The sequence below is a fragment of the Protopterus annectens genome, chromosome 17.part0, assembly GCF_019279795.1.
Source record: "Protopterus annectens isolate FY-2018-M chromosome 17.part0, PAN1.0, whole genome shotgun sequence".
NCBI classification, from domain to species: Eukaryota; Metazoa; Chordata; order Ceratodontiformes; family Protopteridae; genus Protopterus; species Protopterus annectens.
In genome coordinates, this window is record NC_056751.1 from 664,392,876 (window position 1) to 664,415,927 (window position 23,052).

The following is a 23,052-nucleotide window of genomic DNA, read 5'->3' on the forward strand; positions in this document are numbered from 1 at the left end:
AGGCAGCCCCACTGTTGTCCTATTTTTTGACTCTGCAAGAAGCATATCACCTTAGGAGTGGAATGGTCTGGGTTTGGTATGATTACAGGTTTCAGAGTCCGAAGGCTGTAAATATTAGGATACGCACCATGTGGACACATGGTTGAGTATAATGACAGATAGGCCTAAATCAGCATCTGCTGGAGGATGGGAGGATTCAAAGAAGGCTTGTTGGACATTTAATAGTGGCAAATGTACATGGCTGGCACACCACTTTCCACACACTAGTTCTCACTGCAGTAAAGGACATCTGGTTATAAAATGCTGGTTGAAAGACAAAGAGACCCTTGGTAATTTTCCCCAAGATGCCCATGGGGAGCAATCAGCTAGAGGCAGGGATTCCTTTCAAGGCACAGCAGAGGTTGCTACTTCTGTTGCTCTGCGCAGAAGGAGACTCAAGCATCCTCTACTTAAGGTGCTTGACTTGGCTAAGGATATACAGTCCTACCCAGATGTGCAGTCTGCAGTGCATGAGTTGGCCAAGGAGCTACAGTCCTACCCAGATGTGCGGTCTGCAGTGCATGAGTTGGCCAAGGAGCTACAGTCCTACCCAGATGTGCAGTCTGCATGCATAAGTTGGCCAAGAAGCTACAGTCTTACCCAGATGTGCAGTCTGCAGTGCATGAGATAGCCAAGGAGCTACAGTCCTACCCAGAGGTACAGTCTGCAGTGCATGAGTTGGCCAAGGAGCTACAGTCCTACCCAGATGTGCAGTCTGCAGTGCATGAGCTACCCAAGGAGCTATAGTCCTACCCAGATGTGCAGTCTACAGTGCATAAGTTGACAAAGGAGCTACAGTCCTACCCAGATGTGCAGTCTGTAGTGCATGAGTTGGCCAAGAAGCTACAGTCGTACCCAGATGTGCAGTCTGCAGTGGATGAGTTGGCCATAGATGTGCAGTCTGCATACATACTGTTGCAAAGGTTTTTGTGTGTTTGTTTCATTAAATTAGGTGCCCTTTCAGGCAGGACCACTTGCAGGAACCTATGATCAGTGGTGGTTAGTTGGAGTGGCTGTCCTCTTAAAAGTCTCACCTTTTCAGTCTTTTTGAACCTCCTCACTCGATTTAGTTATTTTTCCCTCAGAGTTCTTCAGAGAATGACTTTATCAGTAAATATGAGTCTTGGGTGAACTATGCATCTATGGATAAGGCCATCCAGCTCCTCAAAAAATTTGAAGACCTTTGTATGGTGAAATTGAACATTGAGGCTGCATTTCATTTGCTTCTATCTTCAAAGTGATTGGCCCCTCTTGTGCACGAGTTATCAAGGTGAGTTTTACTTTGTCCTGGCCATGTCCGTGGGCTGTTCTGCAACCTATGCTACTTTTGAAAAATTCAGCATGGCCCTTCATTAGTGCTGGCAACAAAGGGCCTCATGGCAGACTGTTGTACATTATTTAGATGAATTTTTAATTATGGGAGATGGAGAGCGGGGGGCTAAGGAGGGCATGGACCATTTCATTACATTGCTATGGCAGCTCAGGGTTCCCCTTGTGGAAGGGAGGGTTGAAGGACCTCTAAAATCATTAACATTTCTGGGGCTTGAAACTGATGTGAACTCCTCCTGTAAATTGCCATGTGACAAGCTACTTCACTTGAATAGACAATCAAGAGGCTTTTAGGAAGTCGTAAAGTGAATATACATGAAGTCATAGAACTGTAAGGTTTCTTCAGTTCCACCTGCCAAGTTATTGCTCCAGATAGAGCATTTACTTGATTTTTTGCCTATATTGTTGACTGAGGGAAGGAAAACAAAAACAGCATTGGGTGAGACTAACCAGACAGGTGAAGGCCGATCTTCATTTTTGGTGGGTTTTCATTTCCAGCTACTATGGTGTTTCTATTTGGCAAAATGGTTGGTTATCCCTGGATAGCCTTCACCTTTTCACTGATTTAGCTGAAGGGCTAGGGATGGGGGGGGGACTATTGAGGGACAGGTGGTTTGTAGCACCACAGTCACCATTTCTGGGCTCTGGAATGCAGAAAGGATGCTATCTTTTTGGAATGTGTGTCAGTCTGGATGGTGGCAGTAGCAGCGCCGGAGCAATTTCAGAACAAAAGATTGGTACTCCATTTGGACAACTAGACAGCAGAGAAGGTGCTAGTTACCATGACATCCAAGTCAGTTTGGGTATAGTCAGTATATCAATGGTTAATGCTTCACAGCCTCCAGATCAACCTTTCTCTGCAAGGTATATTCTGAGGCCTTACAATTTGCCCAAGCTGGAACCAGAGGTGGAAATCAACCCAACTGCCATTCCTCCAGAAGTATGGCCAATTGATGAGGAATGATTACCTGGCTGGTAACATCTGCTTGGGTGGACTGTATAAAGAAACCCTATGGGGGCAGCCCTACACTCTGTTATATTGTGCCATATCAGGATAGGCTTAGGACTCTGTCTTAAACAATGTCGTATATAATCTCCAGATGCCTGTGGAATGAGGCAGTCGGCACCAAATGCATTCACTTGGCAGCTCTGAGTTGGTTGGCCAAACTTGTAGGATTGCCATATCATTCAAGGTATTAGGGGGATGTGAGAAGGTGACAGGGCTATCAAAGATCAGGAGGAAGCCCATTAGCAGGACAATGCTGACATCAATCATTCAAGGAGCACATTCAGTGGTAGGGATTGTCATACATATGCAGTGTGGACTATCCTGTTTATATGGCTGTGTGTGAGAACTTTTAGGATCCATGAGATGTTACAGTTTCTAAGCTAGTCTGATGTCCTGCTAACTCAGGACATGATCATGGTGTGGATTGCTACATCAAAAATAGATCAATATCTCTGGGTAAGGCAATAACACCCTTACTTGCTCAGGACTGTCAGCTTTTATGTTGTGTGAGGTAGCAGGACCCATGGCTCCTCGGGGTGTGGTTTTTAAGCTCCTTTCAGGCAGCTCCAATTACCTAGAAGGACTTAGAGTCACTGCTTCCAAAGGTCTTGATAGTTAAGGGGTATCCCATTCAAGGTTACTCTTCATACTCATTTTGGAGAGGAAGGGCTACTGTACTGGCCATGAAGGGCCAGTCAGTTTAGGTCAATAAACATAAAAGAAATGGTCTTCCACAGCAGAGTTTTTATATCAATTAAGTCTAGATATGTTATCTTTACAGCTGTTGAAGTCTCTTATTTTGTTACAGTTGTCAGGTGAATTATCATTCTGGGGCATTCATTCATGTTATAGGTAGCTAAAAGATCAGGAGTTTGGCCAAGTGGCCTAAACCTGGGACTTCATCCCTCCTCATGTGAAGTAAGCAGGAGGGGATGTTTCTGTTGGGATCAGCTGGTGATAGGTGTGGTCTTTATTACGTAGCTCCCACTGTATTTCATTGTAGAAGTAATAGACTACAGTTTTCCATTATACCACAAGGTGGAGCTCCTTTTCAGGAATATAAAAGACAATTTCGAAAGTGAAAGGGAGGAGACTGGAACACTAGCTGAAGGAGGGAAGACTGAAAGACTAGCTGAAGGGAAAAGGGCCTTGCAGCATGACTTGATTTTGTTTTCTTCTAGTGTTTTGGGACAGAGAAGTGAGGTAGCAGTTTGTGTCTATCTCTTGCTGAAATCCTGGATGATGGTATTTTGTGGATTCAGGAGAGAAGTCTGAAACCAGTAACTGCACGCCTGCATATGAGTCAGCAAGAAAAGGAGTTCCCTTGGGCCTAGGTCAGAGATGCCACAGATGACTACCAGAGTTCTGGTGGGTGATTTTCCATTTTTCTCGTTGAAAGAACTGTGGTGCCTGGTCGCTGGGATATTCTCAATGGAGTGGTGAGAGGCTTTTGGATGTAATTTTTATACTTTTATAAGATTATGGATTCCCGCCCAAATGCTTTGTGGATTACAAATAGCTGGGATCCATATGAGCTCCAACCTTGGGCCCCATCATGCCGGCAGTAGGACTGTAAGTAGTCAATGGCCAGTGAACAGGGTATAATAGAGTGTCTCATAGTTTGGCTGTTTAGATTGATCTAGGGGATAGAGGGTGTTAGTACTGTTGCCCTAAAGACTCTTCTGCTAAATGACATTGCATTTTCTCATATTTGTATTGTGGCATTATAAATCTTTATTGTTCAGGGATATTGCATTTTGCTTGTGTTAGTACTGCTGCCTTCAAGAATCTTTACTGCTCAATAACATTGTATCTTTTTCACATCTGTACTGTTGTATCACAGCCCCTTTTTTTCTCCCTCAATGACATTGCATTTTTCCCGTGTTTGTATTGCTGCACTATAAAAGCTTTACTGCTCATTGATATTGTCGTGTGCATGTTTGAATGTCAAGATCTTTTCTGTTGAGTTCTGGGGAAGGGTGTAAATGTATGGTTTCATTACAAGTGGTTAGACCAAAGCCAGGGGTGAGTTTTCATCCAATATCGAATTTTGCAGCAGCAGTAAACAGGAATAACCCTGGGCTCCAAAATAGCTCCAATACTCAATTAAATGGAACTATTCCACCAGCGCAACAAATACTGCAAGGTAGCCCAACATTTAACATAAACGCAGCACCGGTAATAAATGATAACGGACAAGCGCATTCTTCAAACTTAATAATACCATCATTGCACGAGTTTATGAATACACCAACTAATTTTTTAGATGTTTTACATGGCAATGAGAACATCCAGGATAGTCAACAGGAAACTACTGGTAACATCGTGTTTAATTTAAAACAGTTTGACATTTGCCTTTTAAAATATAAAAAATTGCAGTTGGAAATCTTGTATTTCAAAGAGTGTATTAATTTAAAAATTGTCCCTAAAGGTCTCAGACAGTGGAAATATCCAACAGGTGTTATTAAACACTCAGATTTCCACAAACATCTTATTCAATTTTTTGACCAACAAGGGCTTAGTTTACTGGGTTTATTGATCACAGAATACACCGATCAAATGCAAGTACTTAAACAGCAATTGGATACTCTCGAAAACAACATTAAAAGGGACTGTAACTTTAACAGATATGAATTTGATTACGGCCGAATATATTCTAGTATTGACTCACTTCTCACTAAAATTAGTGAGACAAAGAAGCGAAAGCTTAATAGGGATAAAGCAGCGTACGCTGATGGTAAAGCGTACCCGGATCCACCTTGTAATAATGCTTCCCTAGATTCACACTCCGCGACGCTGAGTGGCATGGATCGGACTGATAACAACGCAGTACCGGGACCAGTAAGTGGTTCCGAGTCACTCAATGAACCGTCTTCTCCCTTGGCACTTCAGTCCAACCAAATTCAAAGGAGTGAGAGGGTCCAAAACCAACAAAACCAACGCAAATATCAGTCGGTTAATCAAAATGCTAATGAGCATAACGATAACCAGCAGGATTTTCAGCGAGTGGGACCCAATACCAAACGGAAGAACGGGAATTGGCCCAGGAAGACACAGAACAAGAAAACGTACAATCGCCGCAGGAGGTAGTATTAACATCTGAAAATGACTATCCTGAGATTATTCATAGTGATAGTAATGATTTTTGTATATATAATTATACCTCCTTCGTTGTTCCTCATAATTTTGTGGAATTGTTAGCTAAGGGTTTCAATTTTATATTACCACAGAAACCCGATGTAGCTAAAACGTTGTGTGAATTTAAGTTATATGTTCGCAAATTGAATTTACGAATGCTTCTTGGTGAGAATAACAACTTATTGAGTACTGAACGAGTGGCAAGCACGTACAATACCCCACTTGACAATAATTTGATGTTGTTTGAAAGAATCAGTGAAGTTCATTTGAGAGCATTAAATAATGAATTCTATCGGCGTAGACATTTTAATTTGGAAAATCAAAACCTTATTGCGTCCATTAAAGCTAATAATATAAGAACAATGAAACCTGATAAAGGGGGTGGGGCTGTCCTTATGTATGAAGATAAATATGAGGCTATTATGAAAGAAATGTTGTCAACTAATAATTATAGACACGTCTCAAGGAATGAGTTAAATCAGTCTTATAAGAAGGTCAAAGATTTTTTGAGCGATTTATTTATAGAGGGCAGCATTGGTACAGAGTTATATCAGTATCTTACCATGCCAGCGCCAATGATCCCTGTCATTTTTGGGATCCCAAAGCTCCATAAGGACATTCAAACCCCCCCTTTTAGACCCATAATAGATGGGCGTCAATCTATCACTTATGCATGTGCTAAGTGGGTGGATAATAAACTTAAAGAAGTCCTTAAAAATGAATCTCAAATTTGCAAGGACTCTTGGTTTGTCCTTGACAGGCTTAATCACATTCCATTTGATTCTAAGTTTAGTTTTTTAACGGCTGATGTCAAGGACCTTTATACATCAATCCCGCAGGAAACAGGTACTAACTGGGTTAGGGATTTCCTACTTAGTAAACACCTCCCAGGCGAAGAGATAGATCTGATTGTTGGGCTATTAGAATTAGTTTTAAACAACAATTTTTTCATGTTTAAAAAAGAACTGTACTTGCAAGTGACTGGAGTAGCAATGGGTTCTCCATGTGGTGGAACCTTTGCAAACTCCGTCATGGCTTTTTGGGAGCACACTTATTTATTTTTACATCAATTATACAGAGATATAGTCATTTGGTACACAAGGTACCAAGACGATATTCTGATGATTGTTAAGGGAAGCAAAGAAGAGGCCACACAATTGATTGAGTTGATGAACTCTTTTGTTCCATTTTTGAAATTTACTTTTAATTATGATGAGGTATCAATTAATTTCCTGGACATTTTGATAAAAAAAGATATGGAAAAAGAGAAATTTACTACATGTATATATAGGAAACCTCATTATAGCAACTCTTTTTTACATTTCTCTAGCTCCCACCCCTTGTTTCAAAAAAGAGGGGTTGTTAAAGGCCAAATTGTGCGTGCCTCTCGAATGTGTTCAGAAGATAATAGTTTTAGAGAGGAATGCTGCCTTTTGGCGGGTATGTTTAAAAATAGAGGGTATCCTAGTAGATTGGTTAATCGGATTATTCATGAAGTGGAATTGAAGAGAAATAATGGTCTATTGGGTCCTATTTTTAAGAAAAATAATGAAATTTTGGTGTCAGATACTATAAATGGAATAACTCTAGGTGATGATTCCATTCACATAGATGGGGGACAAGCTAATATTAATATTAATTATAACATCAGTTTCCTTACTCAATATAATGAATTAGCAGTAGATACCCGTCGTATATTGAATAATAACTGGGAATTTTTAACACAAAGTTTACATTGAAATACAAATTTAGGAAGGAAACCAGTGGTAGTATATAAAAAGGCGCCTTCATTAAAAACATTACTTGAATTCCCTCTTAGAACATATAGGGCTAATAAAGGCATGTTTAAATGTGGACGTTGTGCTTATTGCAAGTACATAAAAACTGGAACTACTTTCTCCATTAGAGGAGTGAGATATTACATCAATCATAGATGCGATTGTTTCACTCAAGGCGTAGTGTACCTTGCCACCTGTACACTATGCCCTGCGTTCTATTTTGGGAAAACTGAACGCCATTTGAAACAACGCATTTATGAACATATGTACGCAATCTCTAAGGGAGTTATAACTAATGCCCTAGCAAAACATATTATAGAAAATAACAATCATAGTTTTTTGTTCAATGTGGTCCAAAAAATAGAAATTAACCCTAGGGGTGGGCCATGGCACCTTAAATTGGAAGAAAGTGAGTTGCTATGGCAACTTAAAACAAATGCTTATGCGTACCCAGGGATTAATGGGACGTGTTCCATTAAATGTCTCCTAAAGCAAAAGGCTCTTAATAGGTAAATCTTTAGACCACCATAAGAATAATGTATTAATATGAACATTATTAATAATTAATAAATAATTTAAAAATAATAACTAGTCATTCTTCATGTAGATAAGTTATTGGAATGAGAAAAGCTAAACTTGATTAATAAGATCATTTATATAGAATGATTAATGGACTAGTTGAATGCACTTGATAACTTATTATTATTATTATGTTTATATTTATTTTCATTTTTATTATTATTTTTATTTTTATTTTTTATTCCAATTTAGATATAAATATAAATAAATACCGGGCTGTGTAGTGCATTAGTGCATATTTTACTTACTTATTTATTTATTTATTTATATTATTTAACATCTGAGTATGTATAAAATTGATTATAGCTGCATTTATTTCATCCAACTCGCTGAATTTATCATTATTTATTATTTATTATTTATTATGCATTTATTGTTTGATATAATTATTGATGAATTTATTTACTAAGGGATTTTGTCATTAAGGAATTCTTTAGAGGTATTTTTCCTTATGTGAATATTTTTAAAAAAAGAAATTTCCTTAAGTGATATTTGTGTACCTATATTAACTATTTAATTTATATATAAATTTTACTGTTTGTTTAAATATTTGATATATTTAATGCTGAAACAGTTGCGCCTTTAAAAGGGCTGAATGAATGTGAATGTATATGTTTATTGATTGATTGATGGATCGTTTAGTTAATTAATTAAAATTAAACAATTATCAGGGTATGTGAGAGCATTTAAACTCACAAGAGGTTCCAAAGTAACTTGTCTGAAGAAGTGTATGTAATTTTGTACACGAAAACGTTTACAAGTAAAGGATCTTGGATTTTACTTTGTGGCTGTGCTTTGTTGGACTCACTTATTGTTTTCATAGTTTTTAGAACTTTTCGGAGTTTTGTTTGTGTTTTTATGGTTTCATTACATGCATATTTCACTCTGCCTTACTGTTAACTGGTGCACTGTTGAAATAATTTGTTTGTTGTGCTATTGCCCTTTAAACTAAAGTGTCACCTAGAACAAAATCTGTTATCACTTGCCACCTTGGGGTGTTGGGCCTAAAGAAGGGGTGTTACCAGAGTCAGGTAGGAAGGAACCCATATCTACTTCAGATACACCTGCAAGTGCGCTACAGTTATTTCACAAACAGGCCAACCTAGAGATTTATTAGTTCAATTAGGGGGCAATTATTTTGTTTTTGTCCAGAAGACACATCTACTCTTGAGGATATTAGAGATTTCATGATGCTATGAAGTCAGTTTCCAAGATGAAGCTCATTTGGTATTCCATTGTGCCAAGGTTACAATGGCATGGAGCACTAAAGAGAAAAGCAGCTGGATAAACAAGGAAATTCATTATTCAGAAAGTAGCCAGAGTGGTGCCTCTTACAGACTTCGCAGTTGTCAAGCACTTTCAGTTTGGTGACTGAGATCCTGCATGGTTCTATATTGATGGCGTTCATTTAGGTCACATTGCGTTTGATTTATTTTTATTTACACCTAGCATTTTTTATTCAAGAAAAGTTATGAATTATTTGCAATAGCTTATTGTTTACTTTAGTATAGTAAAGAAATATAAATGAATACATTCATAATAAATGTGACATATATATATATAAATATATATATATATATATAAATATATATATATATACATATATATATATATATATATATATATATATATATATATATATATATATATATAAATATATATATATACATATATATATATAAATATATATATATATATATATATATATATATATAAATATATATATATATATATATATATAAATATATATATATATATATATATATATATAAATATATATATATATATATATATATATATATATATATATATATATATATATATATATATATATATATATATATATATATATATATATATATATATATATATATATATATATACACACACACACACACACACACACACACACACACACACACACACACACACACACACACACACACACACACACACGGGTCTACTTCATAACATTGAGGCCAAAACATCTAAATCTCAAAACAATGAAAACCCAAAACATTGAAAACTCAGAACATTGAAAGTGTGCTTCATAACATTGAAAACTACAATGAACATGTAAATAACATCCCCTCCACCTGCAACACCACCTAACTAACAAACACACTTTCTACTACGTTTCTGCAGGGGGGCAAGCCCCCCTGTACCCCCCACACCCCCCGTAAATTAAATATACCAACTCCAAGATAGCACTACAGTGGAAAAAAGTTAATTTCCAAACAGTGAGGGGGGTGTAGGGGTGCTGGTCCCCCTGCAGAAACGTAGTGGAAAGTGTGTTTTTCAGTTAGGTATTGTTGTAGGTGGAGGGGATCTTATTTACTTGTGCAATATAGTGTTCAATGTTATGAAGCACACTTTCAGTGTTCTGAGTTTGCAAAGTTTTGGGTTTTCAGTGTTTTGAATTTTCGATGTTATGGTCTCAATGTTATGAAATTCAATTTTATGAAATTTCAATGTTATGAAGTAGACATACATATATATATATATATATATATATATATATATATATATATATATATATATATATGTATGGGTCTACTTAAGATAGTCAAACAGCCATAACGTCAACACTCATATGGCCCAGACCATAACATAATTTCTTTACAACACCGAAACCGGAAAAAAAATGCACGCCCACACACCCCCTGCTACTTAAATATACAAACTCTGAGAGGACACTTGCATTGAAGTGAATGTGAATTTTTCCCTATAGTGATCTCCATGCAAACGGTTCAATGTTGTGAAGAAATTATGTTTTCATTTCAGCCATATGCAGTTTGACGTTATGTTCGTTCGACGATCTGAAGAGAACCCATATATATATATATATATATATATATATATATATATATATATATATACATATATAGGTTCCTATTATGTTATCGAACTTCAGCAAGTCCGAAACCTATATGGTCAAAACCATATAATAAAACATGCTGAAGTTCGAACACAGAAAAAAACAAAATAAAAGATGCAACAGTAAACTGTTGCAAGCAGGGGGGCAAGCCCCCCTGCAACCCCCACTTTTTAAATACACCAACTCCGAGACCGCACTATAGTGCAGAAAGGAAATATTTGCCTTTACTGCACTGCAGTGCGATCTCGGAGTTGCTATATTTAAAGAGCGGGGAGTGTGGGGGTGCAGGGGGGGCTTGCCCCCTGCTTGCAACAGTTAGTTTACTGTTGCATCTTTTTTTTCCTGTGTTCAAAGTTTTGAAACTTCGAACAGACAAGTTCGATATTGTCGTGTTCGAAGTTTCAAAACTTTGATCACATAACAGGAACCCTATATATATATATATATATATATATATATATATGTATGTAGATATATATAGTTCATGCCTCAATATTTGGTTTATTTGGGTTATGAATAAGCTTATCTGTGAAATGATGATTGTTACTGTTATTGGTTTAAAGTTGTGGCATGTTAGTTTTAATGAACTGGTCACACTGATTGTACATGCAGTGTGTCTTTATTAAAGGGTAGGGGACATACATGGATTTACCACAGCTTCTGTAATATATAACTTCATAGCCACTGTGCACATATCTTCTTCTTTATTTGCCTCTTCATAAAATTTGCATTATTGAAACACACACACACACACACACACACACACACACACACACACACACACACACACACACACGCAAACACACACACACACACACACACACACACACACAAAAAGAAACCTCTCAAATTTGGACATTGATGACATTAAGAAATTGGTTGCATAAGAAGGAAAACAACAATTAAACAATCAAGCAGCAATGCTTTATTTAAACAAATATTATTCACAATGGTTGGTCATATGTATTCATTTGTTGGTATATAAAAAAACCCTTTGAAGTTACTGCATAAAAATGCTAAGTAAAATGAAAAGGATGTATAATATGCAGTACACAACTGAGGAGCATGAAAGAAGGTTGGCGATTAACTAGTAATAACATATGATTACTTTGACATAATTAAACATTGTGAATGCTAACAAGGAGCAATGGAAAACACCATTACATTTAAGTATTATCATCTGACATAAGCATTTGGCCCACCCTTTGTGCTAAATACAATTCTGCAGATGATCTCTCTATAAGGACCCATGATGGAGGGGGTTTACTTTCAGAAGTGCAAAGTTACCTCTACCATATATGGCAACTCCAACTTCACAGCACTGAAGTTCCGAAAAAACAGTATGCTGAGTTCCTGGGCTTGTCCCCCACCCTGTCAGGACCCATGTTAGTGCTTGTTCCTTCCTACAGAGCAGCAGAGATTTCAGGATTTGGTGTTTTAAGACATTTCTGGGTTTTGGCACTGCTTAATTCAGTGCTGTGAAGCTGTGTTGCCAAATTTGGTGCATGTAGCATCAAACTTCTAATAGTAAACCAATGGAGGGAGGCAATCCTGAAGAACACAACTACTGTGGTTTGGTGCCTACTTAAAAAGTTACAAAAACAGAAACAAAAAGGACACAATATATGTATTTTTGAGGAAATGGAAGAGAAATGCATATTTTAGGTAGCTCACAAAAACAAACAGCATGCAAGAACCTGACATTTTCAAGTAGATAAAATATCAATATACAAGGAAAAGCTGTATAAAATTAGGACAGGAGTATCACTATTGCAATAATGCAAAGATATACTTTTTTTCACAAAGAGTATAACAAATGCATGACATGAATATATATTTCTTGAAAGCACTCAAGGTTTAAGACAGTGTAAAAATTCAAGGATGTATAGGACATGGGAGTCTGGCTGTAGAATAACAGAAAAATGTAGAGAACAACCTAGAATGGTAGGGACAAGCAGTATGTTACTACATTCTGGAACTATTTTTTGAATTCTCATTTTGCTTTTAAAGGTTTTCTCCTGGAACATTATACATTTCAGCCTTAGAAGTTTTCCTCCCAGTGCTGTATTTTAGTTTCAGTGCTTAGTTTGTACACATGCAAAGTCATTCCTATCGGTGTACAGATTCACTGCTGACTATCAGTATAGCACCTCTGCGTCCCAAAGAACAGCAAAAGAGACAATGAAAAAGCAGAGCAAACCTGAACAGTATACATGCCCACTGAAGTAGCACGTCGGAATCTCCTTCCCTGAACCTCCGTACTTGTGAACAGATCTGCAAGCCGTTGCTCCATCAGTCTTGCAAATGTCTGATTACCATTTCCCAAGGAACTGCTTGTAACACCCAGAATAACTGTGAAACAAAAGGGAAAGTTCAAAGTGTTATTCAAAGCTTACTTATTTCATGCAATGCTTCTAAAAGCAAACATAAAAAAAAAATCTGAATGGTTAAATGGAATATTTTAGAACCATCTCTAAAGAATCGATTTTGCAAAAACGTACACTGAATTTGACACCATGTCAAGACAGATGACAAGGCTATCAAATACAGATGCTCCAAATCATACACTAACCTGCATTCTAGTCCCGCTGTGGAAACACAAATAAGGAAAACAGAGCTCACAAAAATGTAATTATCAAAATAAATAAAAATAGACACTAAACATTGGGAGTCACAAGTTATATCTGGAGGATTCCCTGCTGTACTACAATCTAGGACAACCACCTACCATGACACTTTGTCATTTTACAGTGCCGATGCTGCAGTCTGAATTTTGTGTGTGTCATCATCTGACTGCTCAATTATCTAACAGCAAATCATATACAGCACTGAAGAAGCTCTGTTTTAGCAAAGGGAAACCTGGTATGAGTGTTTGTGGATGATGTCCACCCTGTGCTGTGTTTTTCATTTTGCAGTTCACTGTAAGTGTGCAGCCATTATTGCAAGTTTCTATGCACTAATTGTGTTGAATTTTTTATATATATATATAAAACATATCCCTACATATACATATGCAACTATGACAATTAGTCAAAAATAATGGTCTGTGCATAGGTGTAGATGTGAGTGCATGTATTATAATAAACATATATATATATATATATATATATATATATATACATATACATTACACATGTACATCAGTGTGTGCGTGCATGCTATCTATACACATGCACACACACACACACACACATATATATATATATATATATATATGTGTGTGTGTGTGTGCGTGTGTATGGGTGCACTCAATTTAATCAAGTGCTGTTTAGGTCAACATCTGTTTTGTCAACACATTCTTTGACAAAACTGATGGTCAATAGGTGCTCAAGACTGACAATTGCTGGGGTTGAGGACTATGCCGCTTCCCTGGAGATCGTGCCATCTCGGAGGTAGTATATATAATTAGCAGGGCATGTGGGGGACTTTCCCACATACAAAAAACACTGTTGTGTTGCTTGTATGTCCAGAAGTTATCCTTGGTGTACCTTATTGGGTACTGACATTGTGACTGTCAATGTTAAAGTGCTGATGTTTGCAATGTCAGCATTTGACAGCTATAGTGTATTCCAATACACTCAGATATATAAATGGGATTCCTTAATTTCTGTTATCTTAATCTGGCTGTCAATAAAGCTGTCAATATTTGTGAAAGACTGCTATAATACCAGATTTGGGGAATATACCCCTTTACCTGGTATTATAGCGATATCAGAGTTGGTATACTTAATTAGCAGGTGGTGGGATGGGGGGCAGTAGTGAGCTAATGCAGTATATGTTTTTTACCTTTACTTTTGTCATCAATTTTCATGTTGAGTTTTTAGGTACACCTAAAGATGTGGGTGCGTGTATGTAAACACACACACACACACACACACACACACACACACACACACACACACACACACACACACACACACACACACACACACACACACACATAAACAAACACACAAAGACACATCTCCATTATTATATATGGGGAAACCCCCTACACCCCAAATATAGTCACTTTGACAACATACTGACTAAGGGAAAGGTGTTTCAGTTGCCCTTTAACTAAAAACAAGCATGGATTTCACAAAATAACCCCAATATTATAGCAGCTACCGAAACCTAGTTGAAATCATATGTAAAAGACAGAATTTCTCCCTCCAGGCTACTCACTCCTAGGCGCAGATTGGCCCCACAAGAGAGGAGGGGGAGTAGCAATACTCTTCTCTAGCAAATATACTTTAATTCCCTACTCAAAATCAACACCCAACTTCTCCCCAGCCGAAGTACTAATCTCTGTATTAAAACTTATCAATCATAAAAACATTTGCATAATTGCTCTGTATATTCCTCCAGGAAGCAACATACCAATATTAGAAAACATACTTGGCCTGGACTTCACAAAACATAGATAATAAAACCATTATCTTAGGTGATGTAAACATTGATTGGCTTGACACTGCCCACAACAACCCCTCAAAAAACAAACCTTTACAACTTCTCCCAACTAACTGAAGACATCACCAGACCCCACAAAAATATCAACTGGGGCTACACAATAGACTGGATATTAGTGTCCAATTCTAACAATATCACCACAGCAGGCATACTACCTAATACCATTAGTGACCACCACCCAGCATATATCCTATGCAAATCTACCCCAACCCCAGGCTAACACCAATACAAATCAACGCGTAATTTGACTAAGTTCCAACCACCCATATTTAATGAAACCTTAGCTAAAGTAAATTGGGAACCCCTCAAATCTCTACTACTTAATAAGGCTGTTGAATTCTTTAATTCAACATTTCTAGACATCCTAAATAGGCAAGCACCCACCCACCAAAAATGAATAAAACATAACCATGCAAGCTGGCTCTCAAAATCCACCAAAGAAGTCATGTTCAAAAGGGATAAAATCTAGAAATCATGGCAGAAAAATAAAGATCCCTCAACTCTACTACAATACGAGTAACTCCATAACTAGGCAAAACAGCTAATTACCAGAGATAAAAAAGCCTGCTACCTCCACCTATAATCCCAACAGAAAGAGAATCCCAAAAAATTCTGGTCCTCCATTAACCAACTATTACACACTGGCTCTTAAAGCAACCCCTCTCCTGACCCAGACAAAACCCCCACCGAACTTACCACCATCTTCAGTTCCTACTTCACTGACACCATAGCTAACCTAACCACCACCTTTCCTACAGTTGGCAACGCCACCACCAAGACAGCTGATGACCATATCATCCCAGAAAATAATCCGACCCTCGACTCCAACCTAAAATTCTCCCTCATACCCACCGCCACAATAAAAAAAACTTTTACTTAAGCTAAAACCCTGTACTCTGGCCCCTGACAATCTTCCCCCACACATCCTGCAGTTAGCTGCAAACTCTATAGCTTATTCTATTAGCATACTCATTAACAGATTGATTAAAGAATCCCTAGTCCCAGACATCTCTCCCCTTACACAAAGGTGGCACCAACACAGACACTGCAAATTTTCGGCCCATAGCAATTCTTTCACTCCTCTCTAAAATACTGGAAAAATGCATCCATGCCCAACACCTCAACCACCTGCTTGAAAACCAAATCCTACCACCCACCCAGCATGGTTTCAGACCAGGGCACAGCACCACTACTACCCTCCTCTCCTTCCTTGATACAGTTAACCAAGCACGGGACTCTGGCAAAATAATTGCTTCTCTTTTCCTTGACCTCTCCAAAGATTTTGCTACTATTTCCCACACCATCCTCCTCTCCGGACAATCTGCCCTCCACATTTCCCCACCTATCCCACAATGGTTCAGTAGGTATCTCTCCAACAGGCAGCAATCCACCAAATGGCAACAATCTTACTCTCCCTTCCTCAAATCTTCCACAGAGGTACCCCAAGGCTCCACATTTGGTCATCTTTTACTTAGCATCTTTATTAACAACTTTCACTCCACTGTCCCACAATGTTCAGTAAACCAATATGCTGATGACTCTACAATAATATGCACTGCAAATTTTAACTCTGAACTCCAGCAAATCACCCAGAATGCCCTCACCTCTACTGAAGCTTGAATGCTTAATGATCATCTTGCCCTAAATCTGAAAAAAAAGTACTTTTTACCCCTAAGAACACCACTCCCCTAGATAAAAACCTCTTCACTATTCAAGCCCAAGACAATACCACTATAGAATTTGTCCTACACACTAAACTACTAGGTATTATTATAGATGAAAACCTTAACTCTGACCTACACATAAACAATAACATAAAAAAAAACAAAAGCTCGGTATGCTTTATTACCCTCTCTCCTTTATGGCACCCCTCTCATCACTAATATCCAAAATTCTGCAAGATTCAAACTTGAAATGTGTTACAACATAATAGCCAAATTTGCCACCAAGGCCGATTTCTCATCCCACCACTGTAACTCACTGAAACAATTAGGCTTGCTGGAACTCCCCCACCATCTCTCATTCACATAACTATTTACAGTGCACAAAATAATGTACAGAGCCACAGACTGTCCTGCTCTCTTGACACTACTTGCCCAGTACCAACCCAGCAGGCAACTAAGATCTGAAAGTCATCTACTTCTAAAAGTAGAAAAGCACACCTTACCTGCTGGTCAACTCCTCTACTCCTTCACCGTCACCAGACTATGGAACTCACTTCCACCTTCTATAAGAAACACAGGCAGCAGCACCACCATCTTCAAACAAATACTAAAAAATCACCTCAACTCTTCCTGGCCATTTAATTGCTCTATAACCTAACCTCTTCCTTCTCCTTATATGATTATTAAACTCCTATGCTTTTTTTCTACTGCTGACTGATGATATTTTCTCCATAATTATTATTTTTCATCACTTGTTTATACTAGTAAAATAACGCTGAGTAATATATATGTTTATACCTCATTGATTGAATTCATCTGGCAAATAAAATTCCTGCTTTAATGTACATATTCTATATCTATTACTGTAATTACTATGTGTAACACCATACCTACTTTTGTACCAATTAATGTTTAATATTTCCTGTATCTATGTTCTTGTAAGAGCTTTTCTCCTTGGGCCTCCACTGAAAATGGGCTCTTTTAGGCCCAGTGGACTTTCCCGGTAAACAAATGCAACAAATAAAATAAATAAATAAAATTCAACAGATTCTTATTATTGACTAGTCTTGATTGTTCCAGACAAACACACTAACACACAAAGATATATATATATATATATATATATATATATATATATATATATATATATATATATATGGTCATATGACACTTGTCAAAAACCTAAAAGACTGAACTTCACCTGATTGAGCACAACAGCTTGAAACAACATATATAATTTGTGTGTGTGTGTGTGTGTGTGTGTGTGTGTGTGTGTGTGTGTGTGTGTGTGTGTGTGTGTGTGTGCGTGTGCGTGTGTGTATGGGTCTACTTGAGAAGACTGAAAATTCAAAGTACTGAATGATGGAATTTTCCCCTTCTCCACTGCTGTGCAATGTTGGAGTTGGTATATATAGTTAGTAGGTGGGGTGGGTAGCACAGCCCCCAACTTGAGGGGCGCGGAGGTCTTGCCCACTGGGTTAAAAATGTGCTCAGTATTTTGAATTTTCAGTCTTTTGGGATTCAGTATTTTGGTTTGTCAGTCTTCTGAAGTAGACACACACACACACACACACACACACACACACACACACACACACACACACACACACACACACACACACACACACACACACACACACACACACACACACACACACACACACACACACACACACGTATACATACCTATATGATATAAAAAAAACTTCTTAAAACTTTTTCATAGTGTAACAAGCATTCCTAGATTCAGACTGCTACTTTTTAACACATTGAAAAAGTAACAGAAAAAGAAAATTAATAACATAAGAACTATGAGCACCATGTTAAGTGCCATTTTATGATTTTAATTACTATAATAGAAGTATTACACATCACTATGAACTTTGGCTTATAAGTGAAATTTCATGGTATTATTTTTCTTTGTTAATTTAGCTTATCTTTATTTGTGTATATTAGAGTTTATTGGAGTATGTGATCAAGAAGTGTACTCCCAAACTATTAACTTATGAGCCATTATATATTTAATCATTTTTTTAAAACCATGCCATGATGTATTTGATCTGTTAAGCCAGTTTTGTGAGATGTAAAGCTTCATCAATGAGAAAAGGGTAACTAAGTTATGTATTTTCTATTTAGTTAGTCCTGAAGGAGGAATGTGCAAAATAGCAAATTCTACCCTTTAATGAACACGGCAACTTGTATGAACAATTACAGCTGCAAAATATATGCAAAATGTCAGCACTTTGGGCTTCACAGTGTAAATATTTTTGTGAAGATGTAGAGTAGTATTATTTACAGGAGTTAAATACACATTATTTACTACCATGAATTGGGTATACATATACGGATATAAGTTTTTTTTAAAGGGAGTAATTTTAAGGATAGTTGAACTGATTGAGTTTTCTGATTATTTTAAATTGTAGGTTGTAGTCTGGACCACCAGTAGTCCAAATATAGGATATTATCTTGATATTTTATAGCTCCATTTAATTTATACGTATTTAGCTTTTTTTAGTGTGAAATTATTCCACAACATTTTACAGAAATTGATGTTGTTGTCATTAATTTTTGGATCTTTTAAGAGGGTTGAAGTAATTTCTTTGACATGTCATAACATAACTAAGTAGCTTTTAGGAAGGTTTAGTGCATTTCTGAAATCTTTTTTGAAAGATTTTTTTACAATTATAAATGTCTAGTATCTTCATTTCTTTAATTAAGAGGCAATTATTTACATTTAACACAGACTTATTTTATTTAAGATTTGGGTTAAGGTGAATTGGTTGTAAAATTTTAAAATGACTTGTTAGATTTAATGACTTGATTGTTTACAAAATAGTTATATTTTTAGACAGTTATTTATTTTGATTCTACCATGTTTTCTTTATTGAGGAAGGGTAGGGCTTTAGAGTTATTTTTGGAACTAATTATTAGCTTATACCATACTTTTACCGAAACATGACTCCATTTTGTTTTTATTGGACAGTAATCAGAAATTACTATAATTCTACTAGTGTTTATTATATAATAATACAGCTTAAAGTCCAGGAGACCCAAGCCACCAATCATTTTGGGATAAATCAGTTTTTGGTAGCTAATATGGATCGATTTGAGCTCCCATAGAAATTTAGAGAGATCTGCATTTACAGTTTTGAAGAATCTATTGGGTATTATTATATTAGTTGCATTAAACTGAAAGAACAGTCTTGGTAGTATATTCATTTTAATAACAGCCACATTTGACAATAAGGGGAATTTTAATGTGGTCCATCTAAGAACGAATGTCTTGTTCAGTCGTTGTCCTAAATTTCATTAAATTATTTTTATAGAATTTATTTGGGACATGGCAGAAAGATACACTCAACTATTTCAATGTATCATTTAGTTTAATCTCAGTCTCTGGAAAGTAATTGATTAAGTTATAATTTGGATTTAAAGGAAAAATAGATGATTTATTTGAATAAAGTTTGTAATTAGAGAATTATGAAAATATTTCAATGGAGTGTTGAATTTTTGGTAGATCAGAATCAGGTAAAGTGAAAAAAATGTTTAAGGCATCAGCAAACGCCGTTAATGTAAGCTTTACAGTATTTATTATAGGGATATAGTGAAAATTTCTTTGGGTTATAAGAAGAAAGAGTGGTTCTATATATAAATAAGTATGAGGACAATGGGCACCCCTGTCTTGTTCCACTAATAACTTTTATTGGAGATGAAGCAGTCTTATTTCTATGTAAAACTCTGTGTGTTTGTGTATAGAGTTTTTATTGAATTTATAAAAGCTTGCAGTAGGCTGAAAAACTGTATTATTGAAAAAAAGGAAATCTAAGTTGAGTCTGTCAAAGGCTTTGGAAACATGTAGAGCAAGTGTAAACATCAAATTGTTATTTTGTCTAGATAATAAAATCAGCATATCCAGTGTTGTTATGTAGTCACAGGTCTGTCTGCCCTAAAGAAAACCCCATTGGTTAGGTGACAATCTCTGTTTGCCAATAGTGAGGCAAACATTTTAATATCTATGTTTATAAGGGAAATCATTCTATAATTTAGTGGGTTTTAATATCAGTATTTTCCTTGGGGATAAATATTGCTTTAGAATTCTTTAGATATAGGTCTGTTATCCCATTTTCTTTAATGTAATTGAACAGACATAATAAGATTTTTGAGATTTTTTGACTAAAAGTTTTATAAAAGACTACTGTGTAGCCATCAGGTCCAGGAGCTTTGCCCGTCTTAAGATTGTTTATTATGTATAGGATTTCTTGTAAGGTCAAAGGTGCTGTAAGGAGGTCTTGCTGACTTTGGTTAAGTTTAGGAAACTCTAAGTGATTTGACAATTGGTCTTTCTCTTGTAGTGTAAATGGTGAGATTTGCTTGCCATATGTTTGAGAATAAATTTGTTCAAAGATTTGAGTAATTTCGATATTTGAATTGTATGTTTTATTTCGGCATATGATGATGGTTATTAATGGGAAAGCTTTACTAATATTTGTCATTTTTGCTAGTATTTTTGACAGAACTTGTGTCCATTCAGAATATCTAGCTAGCATTTTCATTTCATTGAATGATACTTGTTTCATATACAATAAGTAACGCTCTTTCTGGAGATCATTTTTTTCTATATTTGAAATGTAATTTCGATGAAGTTCCTCTTCAGGTTCACCAATTTTTCCCTTCAGTTTTTTCTTTTTATCTATAGATCTTTTTATAGTGAGGTGCTTTGTTAATAAGTATACCATACCCCTGATCTAGGCCTTAGCAGCAGCCCACTATATATCAAAAGGAATATGAGAACTAGAAGGGGTGTTCATAAACTCAAGAACCTCATTAATTGCCTTAACAATATTTTCTTTCTGAAGTAATGTAGGGCTAAGAGTCCAGTTACAGCCTCTCCTATTGATATTCAATGTATTGGTCCAGTTAACAGTACTTGTAATTCTAAAATGGTCCGAAAAGAATTGTGATTTTATGTGAAAGTCAATATTGGATCTGAAAAATATTTCTAAAATCAAGAAGTCCAGCCTTCCCCAAGTTTTATAGCAATGTGAGTAGAATATTAATTTCTCTGATGCTTCATTTCTCTTCTGAAAATTGAAGGGGTTAAATAAATTGAAATATATTTTTATGTCTGGGATTGCTATTGAAGCATGAATATCGTATGTTTTACTTCTACTTGTCCTCTCAGACACAGGATCATTAACTGCATTCCAATCTTCCTCTATAATATAATAAAAATAATTAGGGAGCTGCCCTAGTATTTTATAAATTGGCATTATAAACTCATGTTGTTTGGTACAAGGTGCATATAAGTTTAGTAATAGTATAGGTTTATCGAGAAATGCATGTTTTAGAACTACATAACACCATCTCCATTCTTTATATGAGTTATACTCTAATATGTTATCCTTTAAAGAGTTTTTGAGGATAATTGCTATGCCTGTACTGTTTGACTTAGTACCTGATTCAATTACAACCCCAATCCATTTTTTACCCAACTCGAGTCCATTGACCCGACATCACGTGGGTCTCTTGAACAAATATTATTTCAGCTTTTGATTTGAATGCTAAGTGAAAAAATAAGCTTCTTTTCCTTTTCATGTGTATGCCTTTCATATTCCATGAATTAATTGTCCACATTAACACTACCATTAAAAGTATAAAAGGGGATGGTGAAAAGGTATGTCCTCCAACAATATATTCCATTTTTATCACATAGATTCAAAGGAAAGAAAAATGATGCACTGCACTCAACTCTTTCTGCTGTTATTCTGTGCCTAATCCTACTGAAAAAGTGCCAGGAAGAGAATAAACTAACAATGCATAAAGAACCATACAAGCAAACAGCATCAAAATCTTACACTCACATATGTTCTTCATGCCTTAACATTTTCACCCTGATATTTAATATAAAAAACATTTTTAAGTAGATTAAAACTAGCGTAACTTCCCTATAACTACGTGGTAATAGTTGCATAGACCTGCTATAAAAAAATAAATTTGCAGTGTATAAAAAGACAGCAGGAATATTTTTCAATCATTGGTTAAATTCAAACAGGTAAACTATAAACAAGTAAACAAATCATTTTTAGTACAACAGCTCACGTTTAACCTGGTGGTTATCTTATCTATATTATAAAATCAGTAAAGATATGTTATAAATGATAAAATTATTTGCAATTTGAAAACAAT

The 23,052-nt window shown here is 36.2% G+C and overlaps 1 protein-coding gene across 1 annotated transcript in view; it reads right to left on the minus strand.

Moving 5' to 3' along the window:
* KIAA1549L (KIAA1549 like) overlaps window positions 1–23,052 on the minus strand; it is a 1,927,305-nt gene that overhangs the window by 585,789 nt on the left and 1,318,464 nt on the right. The window contains exon 9 of the mRNA XM_044059234.1: window positions 12,951–13,102. Within this exon, the coding sequence (XP_043915169.1) occupies window positions 12,951–13,102 (152 nt within the window). The remainder of the gene's footprint in view (window positions 1–12,950; window positions 13,103–23,052) is intronic.